Below are 13,126 nucleotides of genomic sequence, written 5' to 3'. Positions count from 1 at the left end.
TCAAAATATATTTGTTCTTATATTCACGATACCACCTTTTCTAATATTTTCTTTCTTATAACTTTTAAAATTATATGAATTTTGAATGAGTTTGAGACTTTGATTGGTTGTGCTTTTTCATCTATTCTAACCCTTATTTGAGCTCCAAGGACTGAAATATAAGCCAAGTAACACAAGCAAACTTTCACCTAAAACTATCTCTGCAGTGTAACTCAACAAAACAGCTGAAAGCTAGAACAGCTGATAGATAAAATACATGAGCTTTTCTTCAACCTGGGAGTCAAGTTAAGAACTAAGTCACTTTGTTTGGGATTTCCGTTTACCCGTGTTGACACTATGGTAGACTGTTAATACTGATCAAAGCTGAGTAGTCTATTCTGCTGCCTCTCCAGCCAGGAATCAGCACTGTAGGTAAATGGTTTTAACCCTGTCTCAATCAGACCTGGTATGCAGTAATTGAGAAGTTCTCTAGTCTTTGGCAGAGCATGATGGGAAAGACCGACCTTCCTAGGATTCTAAACCTACTATTACCAGGTGTAGAATCCTAGAATAGCTGTACCACTATCCCCAATATATCAACTACTAGCAGAGTACCCGTCCTTCGTACAGGGTTGGCATATAAGTTTAAAATGCTTATTGCAGTTATACTCAAGCTTTGCGTTTGCAATGGGGGAGGATAAAGTTTGATAAAATTTGCTTCTTTAAATTGACGGTATACTATGGTATTACATATCTACCATAGCAAAGTTCTACCACTTCCCCTAAACAACAAAGACAAATAAATTATTAAAAATTCGCCAAAAATCACAAACTATTCATGACATTAAAAACATAAATATAACTGTAAACAATCCTACTTTGACAGTTCTCATTGTGTATCACAGTTTTTTATTTCTGCTTAGTTCAAATTAGCTGTTTACAGGAATGCAAAAAAAATATAGTGCTACGCCCTGTTGGTAATTCTTATAACTTTTTAATGCTTTTGTATACAAACTTTTTTAGTTGAAACAGCTGACTAAATTCTTTAATTCTTTCTAAATATGAATACTCATAATGTTAACATGGGGTACTACAGAGCCACTGGGGCGGAGCCTGAAAGGATTTTTGAGATAAGAATATGCCTATATGTTAATCAGGAATGTGAGCTATCATCATGCCAAATTTCAGCCAAATCTGTCCAGTGGTTTATGCGTGATTGAACTTCAAACAAACAAACAAACAAACACATAAACTTTCACATTTTTATAATATTAGTAACCAAACTCCCTAGTAGATTATTCATCCTTATGGAATAGCTGAAGACAATTTTTTTTAGTTCTGGGTGCAGTGTTGAGGTCGTGTTTTGTTTACCATTTGTTTCTTGTTATTCCAGTCATTTAAAACCTTGTTGAGCCAAATAATACCATCTCATCATACTCGTGCCCTAGTTTTATAACCAAACAGTAAAGCACAAAACAAGAAATTAGCCCTCAAATAACAGAAACAAAATTTCGTTGATGCAAGGGCCCAGTGTCTCAATACCCCCGCCGCAGCAAACCTGCAGACTGAGCGAATTTCAATTTACCTGACAGGATTTCTACTAAAATATTCCCTCAAAATTTATTTCTTATTTAATTAACATTAATTTTAGTCAGTACTTAAGTTTGCTGCTACGAGGTATTAAGGCTTATTACGGTGGGGTAATAATTGACCCCACCGTAATATTGAATAATTAATTAATAAAATTGAATAATTTGACAGGCTTATTACGGTGCATTAAGTAGTGCGTAAAGGTATTGAGGTGTGTTTTTTTATTGAAATGTTGATAGCTTAGTATGAAATAAACAAAATTGCCAAATTTGATTAAAATATATCAACTAGCTGTGTGCCCGTTCTACGCACGGGGATCTTATAGTAGTCAGTTGAAACCTTCTTATATTAAGATTAAGAACAGCAATTAGTTTGCATATTTGCAGATATGCTGGCAAAACTATTATATATAAACCTTCGCAAATACAGTATCTGACAGTTCAAGCCAAAATAAATGCTTCGCAATTAAATGTCACCCGGATCGTGTTGGTCCATATGTCCAATGATTAAACTTAAAAATGTTTTATAGATCCATGAAGCGTAGCCCTAAAGTAGGCCTATAATTGAAAGTTACTTTCCACATCGGTTAACTTAAACGTGTTTAAAGTACTACCTCAACCTCACCATTTAACACTTTATTCCGGTTGACATTTTCAGTATCAAAGGTGCTCTTGTCCATTCCGTGAAACACTGAGAAATAAGGACATTAATGCGTTACCAACATACAACAAAACAACACAATACAACAATCCAACAAAGGCCACGAACTATTGATACATAAACAATATAAAGGCGTAAACAATTCATGATGGTTTGCCCAACAAATGTTTTACTCAAATAGGTTATCATTTTCTTAGCATACTGGGTAAGCTAAGATTTGGAATCCAGGTAGAAAAAGCAAAACTCATACAGAGTTAAGACATCACTTAAATTGAATACAGACGGCTCTAATAAATAAGGTGCAACACCAACGATATCTAATTTGTAAACTACCGGTTCTAAGGAAAAGAACCAGTACCTACGTAAGAACCTACCTAAGAATTACAGTAAATCGGACCAATTAAATACATTAATATCTAGTCCCGAGGTTATTGATCTCTTGCTTTTGGATTTTCTCGTAAAAAGTTATAGCGTAAACTTATCGGTGTCAGTTTGAAAAAGAAGCAACCTTACCCAAACAACTTTTTGTTATTTAATAGATGACGCATTCTCTAAACAATGATTAGTATATCTTATAACATTAGAAGGAAATGTGACGAAAATCACACAATGTTGGGGGTTTGGTCATTTGTAATTTTATTTTTTAAGTAGGTAGGCCATGTATTCTATGGAAAAGTACCGGTATCAAGGATCGTCGTCAAAAAGGTTGTTATGAATAAATATGTAGGCTTACGTACCCAAGATATGAGCTATGGGCCTATTGGCTGTATGGTCCAGCGATTGCATCACACGGTGAGTAGAAACAGAAAGTGACACATTGGAAAAGCGAGTTTAGCACTTCCTCTGTTAAACCTCTGTTACAATCACCCACTGCAGTTGTGATTTTTTACTTTACACTTTACACAATCGCCATTGAAGCGCCGTCAATGAGTGGAAACCTTTTTTGTAAGCTATTGGCGACGATCATTTCAGTGTCACAGCCCTATACAACACTGATTCAAGGTATTCTTCTTTCTGGTTGTCAAAACTCAAGAAACATTTTATACTCAAAGAATTTCTGGTTCCGATTTGGACGATGTCTAGTTATTTAATTTCATTTACGGTTACACTATTAGACTATATTATTGCACTTGCGATTAATTAAATCCGTTATGTAAGAAAAACGTTTTTAATCTCACTTGGTTGGGATTTGCTTTCAAAACGTGATTCGAAATAGTTGCGGTATTTGTAAACAACATTTTTTGTAAACATGTCATTGACAGCTAGAAAAAATAATCTTGATCCGAACAGCTGTTCGTTATTTCATAGACGATTATGTGATAAAAATTGAACGAAAATTTGACAAAAATCGCACAAAACTGCATTTTTGAACGTCCGTAATTTTATTTACAAAGTAGTGAGGCTATATTTAAATCACTAAAGACACTCTCGCCAATCCAGTGAATACATTAAAATAACTTGGATCTTGATATGTACTCTGGTTTTCACGGAGAAGATTGCGTAAAATGCCATCTTGAGTGTTACAGACAAAGGGACAGACAGACAGACAGAAATTGAGATAAGACTCGTTTCTGCTTCTTTAATGTATAAAACGTAAAAATAACCTAAAAGTATATAATTCTGAGCAATGTACAGACAAAACTCTAATTTTATTTATATAGATTAACAAGCCAACTACAACATTTTATTTATTCTCCATAAGAATAGCATGGGAATTTTAAATTAAATTTTTTTTTGAATTATCTCCGTAACCGTTAGGCATACAACAACACTTCAATATACAAAATTATTTATTTTTTAAGCTGGTTTTGAAAGAAGGTTTTGTGTTTTAGGGTCAAAAATGGGGAAAATCTATTTTCACCCCATAAGCTATTCTTTGGACATATCATCAATCCCCCCCCCCCTCACATCATCACCTGTCAACTTTCGCCGACATGTCGAGAAACATGTTCGTTCTAACGTGCGTGATTTGGTCGCGTATTATCATTAGTTAAATTTTGATTTATTTTAATATCTCTTAAGAAATCGTTATTAAATAAATTCAAAATATTTTATGCTTTAGTTCACATGGTACGATGATGCTGGTTTGCAAACCTGTTTGAATAAACTTGGGTTTAAACGTTTGTACCAAATTACATCAAAATCGGATGGTTTTTGCTTAAATTATCACACTAACGGACACATATATAAATATATATGAACGTGAAGGTCCCAGGTGTCTTACCATGAGACCTATCTTGGTAAAAGCTTATTCCCTAAATGGGTAATTTGCTAAAAGATATAACCCACAGTATTATAAAAGATCTCATCGTTATTGAGGATGTTTTAAGTAGTTGTGTATTCGTAATAGGTACGCATGACACGTGTTTCACAGTCCAATTGAGAACGGAGCACAAACTTTGCCCTTGGGTTGATTAATTGAATAAATCTCAATTTCAAATACCTGCTTAAATGTTCAGTTATATTGTTTTTAGAGCTCCGTTAGTGTCTCTAGCATTAAGAACTGGACTGTGAGTATAATTTTCATCAAATTTGGATATTTAGATTCGTATACAATTCATTAAATATTTATTAGGAAAATCCCAATAATAATAACCATTATATGTTTTTTAAACGTAAATATTATATAAGGGTAGTAAAATTTCATTGTGCCGTACAGTTTTTGAAAGACCATTACATTTATTTTGAGGTGCCTGGAATTATTATATTTGAAATATTTTTAATTTATATTACTCATACACAACTTATAGGTACAACAATTGAGCAAAACCAAGGAAAAAAGGTCCAATTTCCAAAAACACAAGTTTGGTTATTTGAAAATCTCCCATCAAATATATTTGGCTTATACCAAAATAATTCCAAGTTTTACCCTTTAACCAACTAAAGCAGTTCAAATATAGCTCTAACTGTGTATGTGATATAAATTTAAACGAAAGTAAATATCTGTATTGCATCACCGAGTCTTGGGGTAAAAGAGTTCATAAGGAACTCAATGGATTTAATGAAAGTCCATTAAATGGAGAAATACAAAGGTCAGTTGAGGAGGAAATGTCCTTTGAGTGTTTCAGTCAAGCGCTGCAAATATTCTAAAAAAAAAAAACATAATTTGTTTATGTCTTTTAATAAAGAACGACATCAGAACCATGCTGGCAAGTTGAATATTGTTAATTTTCTATTAAGATATAAAAAGTTGTTGACTCGTTTTTGAAACTGTAGTTTTAAAATTTTTGTTATTTAATAAATAATAATATATTCTTTAGACAAAGGAAACTTTCAATCTTGTTGAATTGTTGAACACTAGCGAAAACGCTGTCCGATGTTTCATGTGTTGCTTCAATTCAACTGTGTTGATGTTTAATTGTATTTTCTTCAGTTGAGTTGAACTGTAGCTTGTTCTGATTTCTAAAGGCGGAGGACTGCAACGCATCCCTATTTTTTAAAATAACTTTTCCGGTTCAACCAAAGACCACGACTTTGGTTCCAAAAAACGAGGTTCCACAATAAAACGATTTTTTTTCCAGAATGGTGTAAAACATGCCTCCCCAAACGACTCCACCCAATGGCATCACAGGGTGCCAGGGTGAAAAACCTCTGACGGACAATTTTAGTGAGAACTATGAGGGAGAGAAGAAGTTCAAGTCGCAGATCGTCTGGAAGAATGTTGCATATTTGGGATACTTCCATCTTGCAGCCCTCTACGGGTTATATCTCGCACTGACAAGTGCAAAATTAGCAACGATTCTGTTTGGTAAGTATGATTGATTTTATAGCATTGCATTACCGCGATAAAATCATTTAATCGGCCAAAAATTTATCTAAGCTGTAAGAAAGGAAGCCATTTTGATTTTCTCAGACTCTGGTCAGGCCTGATGATAAACCCTAGCTGTACCCCTAGATGATGGTAACCCCTAGCTGTACTAGCTGGTCAGAATCGACTGCCATTGATTGTTACATCTAATATGTCTTAAATTACAGTTTATGGTACCGGTATAAGAGAAGAGTAGATGATGAAGAGATGTGTGATTTCACTGTACGCATGGTTGGTTACTCATATTATATGCTTAATGTTGCATGTTTCAGCCATATTCATTTTCATTGCGTCTGGTCTTGGAGTTACTTGTGGGGCTCATCGACTCTGGACTCATCGAGCCTTCAAAGCCAACTTCGGTCTCAGGGTTGCTCTAATGATACTAAACAGCATGGCTTTTGAGGTAAGCAAAGCAGATATTGGTGTGTACAAAAATATTTCTGCAGTAAAAAAATAAGTTTTTATGAGGAGGTCCTACAAAACAATGTAAATAATGTATTTGATCAATTCAACCAATGGTTAGACATCATATATCTTCTAATTACTTGACCTTTGTGCCTTTGCTACATTATTTCTTACCAGTAGAATATGTTTAGGCAGGTAATGGAACTCCAACCACCTGAACTGAAAGCATGCAGAGACTTATTTATAAACATTCATGGACTGGATTGAGGCTATTTCATTCACGGACTGAAAACGTCTAAGTACACTGACCCCTCAACCATAGACATCTAATAATGTGTTGATTTTCTTTTACATCAATTTTTTATCAATAAAATATAAAACAGTATTTATTATGTCACAAAGTGATCCAGCTTGCTAGAACATGGCGCTGTTGTCAAAGTTGAACCAGCCTGCTTGGTCATTACTGGTGCTTGTAGATTATAATTCATGGGGAACCCTCATATTACCTAAATTATACCTACAATTTTAAAATCTCAGAAAAATTTAGTTTTTAACACTAAGAAAATAAAAATAAATATAACAACGCAACTACTTCTTGTAGGACAGTGTTTACGAGTGGGCCAGGAACCATAGAGTTCATCACAAGTTCTCCGAGACCGACGCAGATCCTCATAACACTAAGAGAGGCTTCTTCTTCTCCCACGTTGGGTGGCTCATGTTGCGTAAACATCCTGACGTAATCGAGAAGGGAAAGACCATCGACATGTCCGACCTCCTGCAAGATCCAGTGCTCGTCTTCCAGAGGAAGTATGTGAGCAGATTTTTAATTACTTTCCCATGATAAACCCTCTTCTCCCTTTCTTTTCTTGTTGATTTTGTTTTCCTTGGCTTAAGTGCAGCATAAATAGCATTCTGTCTAGTGTTTGTAAGAATAATATCGTGATTTTCTCAACAACATACATTTTGCTGTTTGGTCATCAATCAATTCTATATCTGGAATGCCAAAATTGAATTCAAGACAATTTTAGATAATAAGACATAACTTATTACAAACTTATTTAACTCACTATAGTAAACATTTTATAAACAGACTTATACTTTGTTTCCGTTTTAGGATTTGCAAACCGCTATTCAAATTTATACTAGACAATTCTCTTGTGGTATTCCATAATATGGTGAACTGTTCCCCAGATACTACAAGTACTTGATGCCCCTGCTGTGTTTTGGTTTCCCCACGGTAGTTCCTGTCCTACTTTGGTCCGAGACGTGGAACAACGCCTTCCACGTGTCTGCAATGCTCAGATATGTCTACCTGCTCAACTGCGTGTGGCTTGTGAACAGCGCAGCTCACTTCTATGGGGCCAGGCCTTATGACAAGTAAAATGCAAGAATTACTTTGCTACTTTAAATATTTTTAAACCTCAACTGCCTATAACAATTTATTGTTAATTAATTAGTTTAACTTCTATCTCAGTGGCGGCCCAAAGGCTAAGTTCAGAAGCGGCCCGTGTGGGGCCCCTGAAAGGCGTGGGCCCCAGGCACCGCCTTGTTCACCTATATGTAGGGCCGCCTCAGTTTTAACTTGAGTGTTGAGTTTGATTCCTGGACTTATTGTTCAAAGTAATTCTGGTGCAGCTAAAAGGTAATCAATGTGGCTGCATGAAAATAGTAAATATATAGATTTTTTTCGTCTTCCTTCGCATTAGTCTGTTACACGTTAACAGCGACTCACCCTGCTAGGGTCGAGTAGTCTAGAAATATGTGAACCAGCCACTGCAAAATGCAACTCTTGCATTCAAGATGCAAACTACTTTTTTACACTTATCCTCCATAAATACATACTGAGCCTAACAGTTTTAACATTTGAGGTGCCAAAAATGGAGACCTCACATTTGATTTGTACATGTTTCAAATTTCAAACACATTGACATTGACCTTTGGAAACAGAAGTAGACAGACATCCCATCTACTGTATATGGACCAGCTAGCTGTTGTCAATTTGTACTTTCTCCCTCTATACATAGTGTATAGAGAAAGTATTCAACACAATTTTTGAGTTTGAGTTTTGAGTGGATATATTTGTTTTGGGTCCCCCTGAACACAAAAAAGTGGTTTTCGAAGTGATGTCTGTGTGTGTGTGTGGATGTATTACAGCTACAGACCACACCTGTAGTCTGATTTTGATGATATTTGGTATGTAGGTTCTTATCCATGATATCTCCAGGAGTTCTTATATTTTTTTGAAATTTAGATTCTTAATGGTGATTTTCTTATAAAAACCCATGAAATAAGGGAAAAATCGGATTTTCTCTAAAATATCCCAAACAATTTTGATAAAAATCGAGTATGTTACAGTCTTTTAATTCTGAAAAAAAATTTTAGAAATCCCATTTCCGTAAAAATTACGGTTCAAAAGTAATTGTAAATTATGTTATTTTCCTATAAAAACCCATAAAATAACAAAAAATCTGATTTTAGAAAAAAACGAGTTTGATTAAAATTAGTATGTTATGGTCCTTTAAATTATAAATAAAATAGTGCAACCCCCCCATTGCTAAAACAATTACGGATCAAAAGTTATTGCATTTTTGTGATTTTCCCTATAAAATATCATAGTCACTTCCACCGCTTACCCATTAGGTTATTGTCAAGCTAATGAGAGAAAGTATGAGTCAGATTGCTGATACCGTTTATTATAAAAAAAGCTCATAAAAGATCATAGCTCTGGGAGCCAGTCACAGATTGCACTAGTGTCTAAAATTCTATTCCCTGCCTTATTTTTGTTACTGAGATAGTAGTTATAGCTTACAATAAGTCGTCCTAATCAGTTTTACTTGGTTAAAAATTAAAGTGTCTGCATATTTGACAGAAAACGGTAACTTACTCTATCAGCGCAATCTGTCTGTCGCTCAACTCAACTACGTAAATTTTTAAAACTGGTGACAATTTTAACATGGGGATTTAATGTCTAGTTATTTCAATAGTCAAAGGTTGTACCTAGAGTGAATGTACTTACTTTCTTAATTAATGATACAGATCTCTTTCAGCAACATGGAGCCGAGGGAGAACGTCACAGTAGCAGTGATGACACTGGGTGAAGGATGGCACAACTACCATCATGCGTTCCCCTGGGACTACCGGTCATCCGAGCTCGGATACTTTAGGTTCAACTTCACCACAAGGTAAACAGTGAAAGTTCGGAAGATTCTTGGAGAAATATATCTGGAATCTCTACATATTTCAAATCTACGTAACGATATGGTTACTTTTAATACTTTAATACTTTTCAATGAAATGGCGATGGTTGTCCTGAGAGTAGTTTTTTTTTCGTTGTGAAGTATTGTTGGTGTGAACTTTAACCTCCTGAATGATTGTGTTTTACGCTAGGCATCATCCACAATGATAGTGGTCCTGTCAAGACACCAGTATGGTTTTTATGACAACGGACCCGAGTGGCACTACACTACGGCCAACGGGAAATTTAGTGTCTAATAGGAGCCAGGAAGGTGCCAAACACAGTTTTAACCTGTACCCTGTATTTTAAGACTGCAAACACAAGAGTCAGCCTGGCAAGTAGACCAGCACGATATGGAAAGAAGGTTATTACCCTGATATGGAAAATGTGTGTAGAGGAGAGAGAGACAAGGAATGTGCTACCCCCCATATTAAGTTGCCCCTTACTGCAGTTACTTTCTTACCCGGGAACTGCATGAGTCATATTGAATAACACGCTAGCCAATACAAGATGTTCAATAACTGTAAGGTCTATATTTTGATATGTACCAATAGTGCCTGGGGTTTTATAACTTCTCTCAACATACTTTCTTCAGGCAATACTCCAAAAAATAATGTCAACTGCATTTTCATAGCTACGATCATGTCAGCTAATTGACTAACGCCCCATTCTCACAGTTCTCTATATTTACAGGTTCATAGACTTCTGCGCCAAGATGGGTTGGGCTCACGACCTGAAGAGCGCCTCGCTCAAAATGGTACAACAAAGAGCCAAGAGAACAGGAGATGGTACTTACACCAACCCCTTCCCTCACAGTGTCTGGGGTTGGGGGGACAAAGACATGTGTGCAGACGACATCTGTAACTCTGTCACTCTGCATGAGCGGAAACTCAAGGCGAGATAACGTGTAGGACTTAAGTTTACCTGTAACATGTGCGTTAAGGAGATTGTTTGAAGTTGGAAAGTTTGAAGTGTTTTGTGTTGTAAAAATTAAAGTTAACGGTTTTATTCTTTATTGTTGGAGTAGGTGTTGTATTGTTTTGGAGAGGGAAATTAATTTTTATGTTTTCGCAAAGACGTTGAATGTCTGTTCTATATGGATTATTTGAACTTATTTTATGATACCATTTTATGGTAAAAATGATCTTATAGCTACGCATTCACAATGTGTTAAAACCAAGCAGAGGCGGTCACATATAGGGGAACAAGGCGGTGCCTGGGGCCCCACGCTTCTCAAGGGCCCCGCACAGCCGTATTTCAGGGGCCGCCACCGAAGACAAACAAGCTAAGTTATACTTTATATTTGTTAGGAGAGGATGCAGTTTGGTTGAGGATTAGTACTCAGGAAATTTACTTTAAGAGCTTTAAAAGTGTTTAAGTGGGCCGATAGTAGATTGTATAGAATGGTTGTAGTACAATTATTTGAATATTATTTTTGTGATTGTATCTATTATATTATTTACATTTATGTTACTTTTTCTATTTATGTAGTTTGAGATTGTTGGTCTGATATTGTTTACCAACTATCTATATTTTGTTAACATAAAAGTACCTAATAAAACTGGGTTCTAATAATCAATGTCGTTTTATTTTTAATTTTCACATATAGAAAAGCGTATACCCTGTACGTCTTAATGGGGTTGTGTAGCTATCAATATAGCCAGAAACATTAATCAGACAACTCTTATTTAAGTGCATGAATTATAAAAATGGTTCTGTGAATAAATGATGTTAAGACATATTATATTTGTTTTGAAGCCCGGTGATAAAAATCTTTCAAAATTTAGATACAGATAATGATGATATAAGTAGGAGCTCCAGAATAGTTCTAGAGGGTACTACTGTACACTTGCAGATTGTGTACCTAAGCAAAAAAACGGGTTATCTTTTCATGATGGAATTGGTATAATTATAACACTAAGCCAGCACAGAATTCACTTTCCTCACTTACTTGTTTGAGACACACATGTGTATATTATACACAATTTCTATTTAAATGATTGTATACACTCGTTGCCAAGTCTAAATTATTTGTATATTTGTTCTATTTACATAAAAGTCATACAAATGTATTACTTTCAGCTAATTTAATAATTTTAAACTTTTCAAAAGGGGGCTCAGACAAATAGAATAAATATAGACCGGCAGCAGTGCTGTGGTTAGCATATGTTCCGGCGCCCACAGCTGGGAGTGCCGTGTAGTTAGGGCCTACACCGCTGCAGGCGAGGAGCGCAGGAGCGGTATGCTACCAGCAGACGCTGCAGAGGTGTTCGCCGTAACTACACGGCACTCCTAGCGGTGGGTGCCGAAATGTTCCTTTGACGGTCTATATTTATTCTATTTGTCTATGAAGGGGGTAAGGAGAGCGAGAAAAGTTGTGAACCATCAGCTGACTAATAGTTTGGTTTATGTTTATTGTTTACGTTTTGTATGTTTCGGTTGTAATGGTGAATAATATTTTGTAGAGGGGTATTGATGGTTTTAAGTGGAAAAGGAAGGTTGGTTTTTGTTGTTGTTGAGAGTTTTGATGTATAAAGTATAAGTAAGTTGTAGAAAGCAGTTGAGAGTTTTGTTTTATTAAAGGTTACAGTCTTGCATACTTTAAAGTGATAATAAAATGCCCCAAATTGTTACGTTTTTTTCTTGGAAGTGGTTGTCTTTTTACATGTTTGTTGACTTTTTTCATTTCCTCATTTTATTGAAGTTACCTTATTTAAAAAAAACAAAACCAGAGTACAAATGTTTATTAAAGTTCATGTGGCCTATTTTTAAGAGTAGGTAGTTTTGATTAATAAATAATAAAATAAACAAAATAATTTATTATATACTTATTCTACTTTAATACCACATACATAAATCACAGGCACATATAATTCAACATAGAATAATTTCATTTAAAAACAAGTTACAAGATAACACAAGTTTTAAAGAATAAATATTCGGAAGAATACACAAATTTTACCATTTTATAATCAATGATTTGATATAAACAACATTGTTTTACAAAGTATAGCTTTTCACATAAAATGCATTGTTAGAGATTTAGAGTTTTTGTTGTAAAATAAATTACTATAGAGTGCAGAAATTATCTTATATACCTATTTAAAAAAAAATTGGTTTTTCTTTTCCGAGTTGTTTTGGCTCTTCTACCAAACCCATTTTCATGATTGAGGTCTCAAGACTCAAATTATATGAAACTTAAGTCCTACTTTTTTATTCTGAAATGATGTAATTTTTTAACAACAAATAGCCTGCCCATTACTTAATTTGATAACATAGATTAAGGTAACCTCAAAATTACTGTGTTGTCTAAATCAAATTTCAAGAAATAACAGTATTACACTATATTTAAATTGTATAATATTTAAATTGGCTATGATATATAAATTGCAATTTTACTTGTAAATTTTGTTTCCAAACTCAAGAATAAAATAATTCTTATAACATTG

The 13,126-nt window shown here is 34.8% G+C and overlaps 1 protein-coding gene across 1 annotated transcript; it reads left to right on the top strand.

Moving 5' to 3' along the window:
- Window positions 1–4,704: 4,704 nt before the first annotated feature.
- On the top strand, window positions 4,705–11,244 carry LOC128988354 (acyl-CoA Delta-9 desaturase-like). Its single transcript, XM_054409578.1, has 7 exons — window positions 4,705–4,739; window positions 5,751–5,977; window positions 6,310–6,440; window positions 7,044–7,249; window positions 7,634–7,819; window positions 9,490–9,624; window positions 10,371–11,244. Exons 2-7 carry the CDS (start codon window positions 5,764–5,766, stop codon window positions 10,579–10,581), a joined length of 1,083 nt encoding a protein of 360 aa, XP_054265553.1. The 5' UTR covers window positions 4,705–4,739; window positions 5,751–5,763; the 3' UTR covers window positions 10,582–11,244.
- Window positions 11,245–13,126: the final 1,882 nt, after the last annotated feature.

This window comes from Macrosteles quadrilineatus, unplaced genomic scaffold (genome assembly GCF_028750875.1).
Source record: "Macrosteles quadrilineatus isolate MER2022 unplaced genomic scaffold, UCM_ALF_1.0 Scaffold_3__2_contigs__length_128488019, whole genome shotgun sequence".
Taxonomy (NCBI): Eukaryota; Metazoa; Arthropoda; class Insecta; order Hemiptera; family Cicadellidae; genus Macrosteles; species Macrosteles quadrilineatus.
Note: the sequence above shows the minus strand (reverse complement) of the source record. Positions and strands in the feature narration are given on the sequence as shown.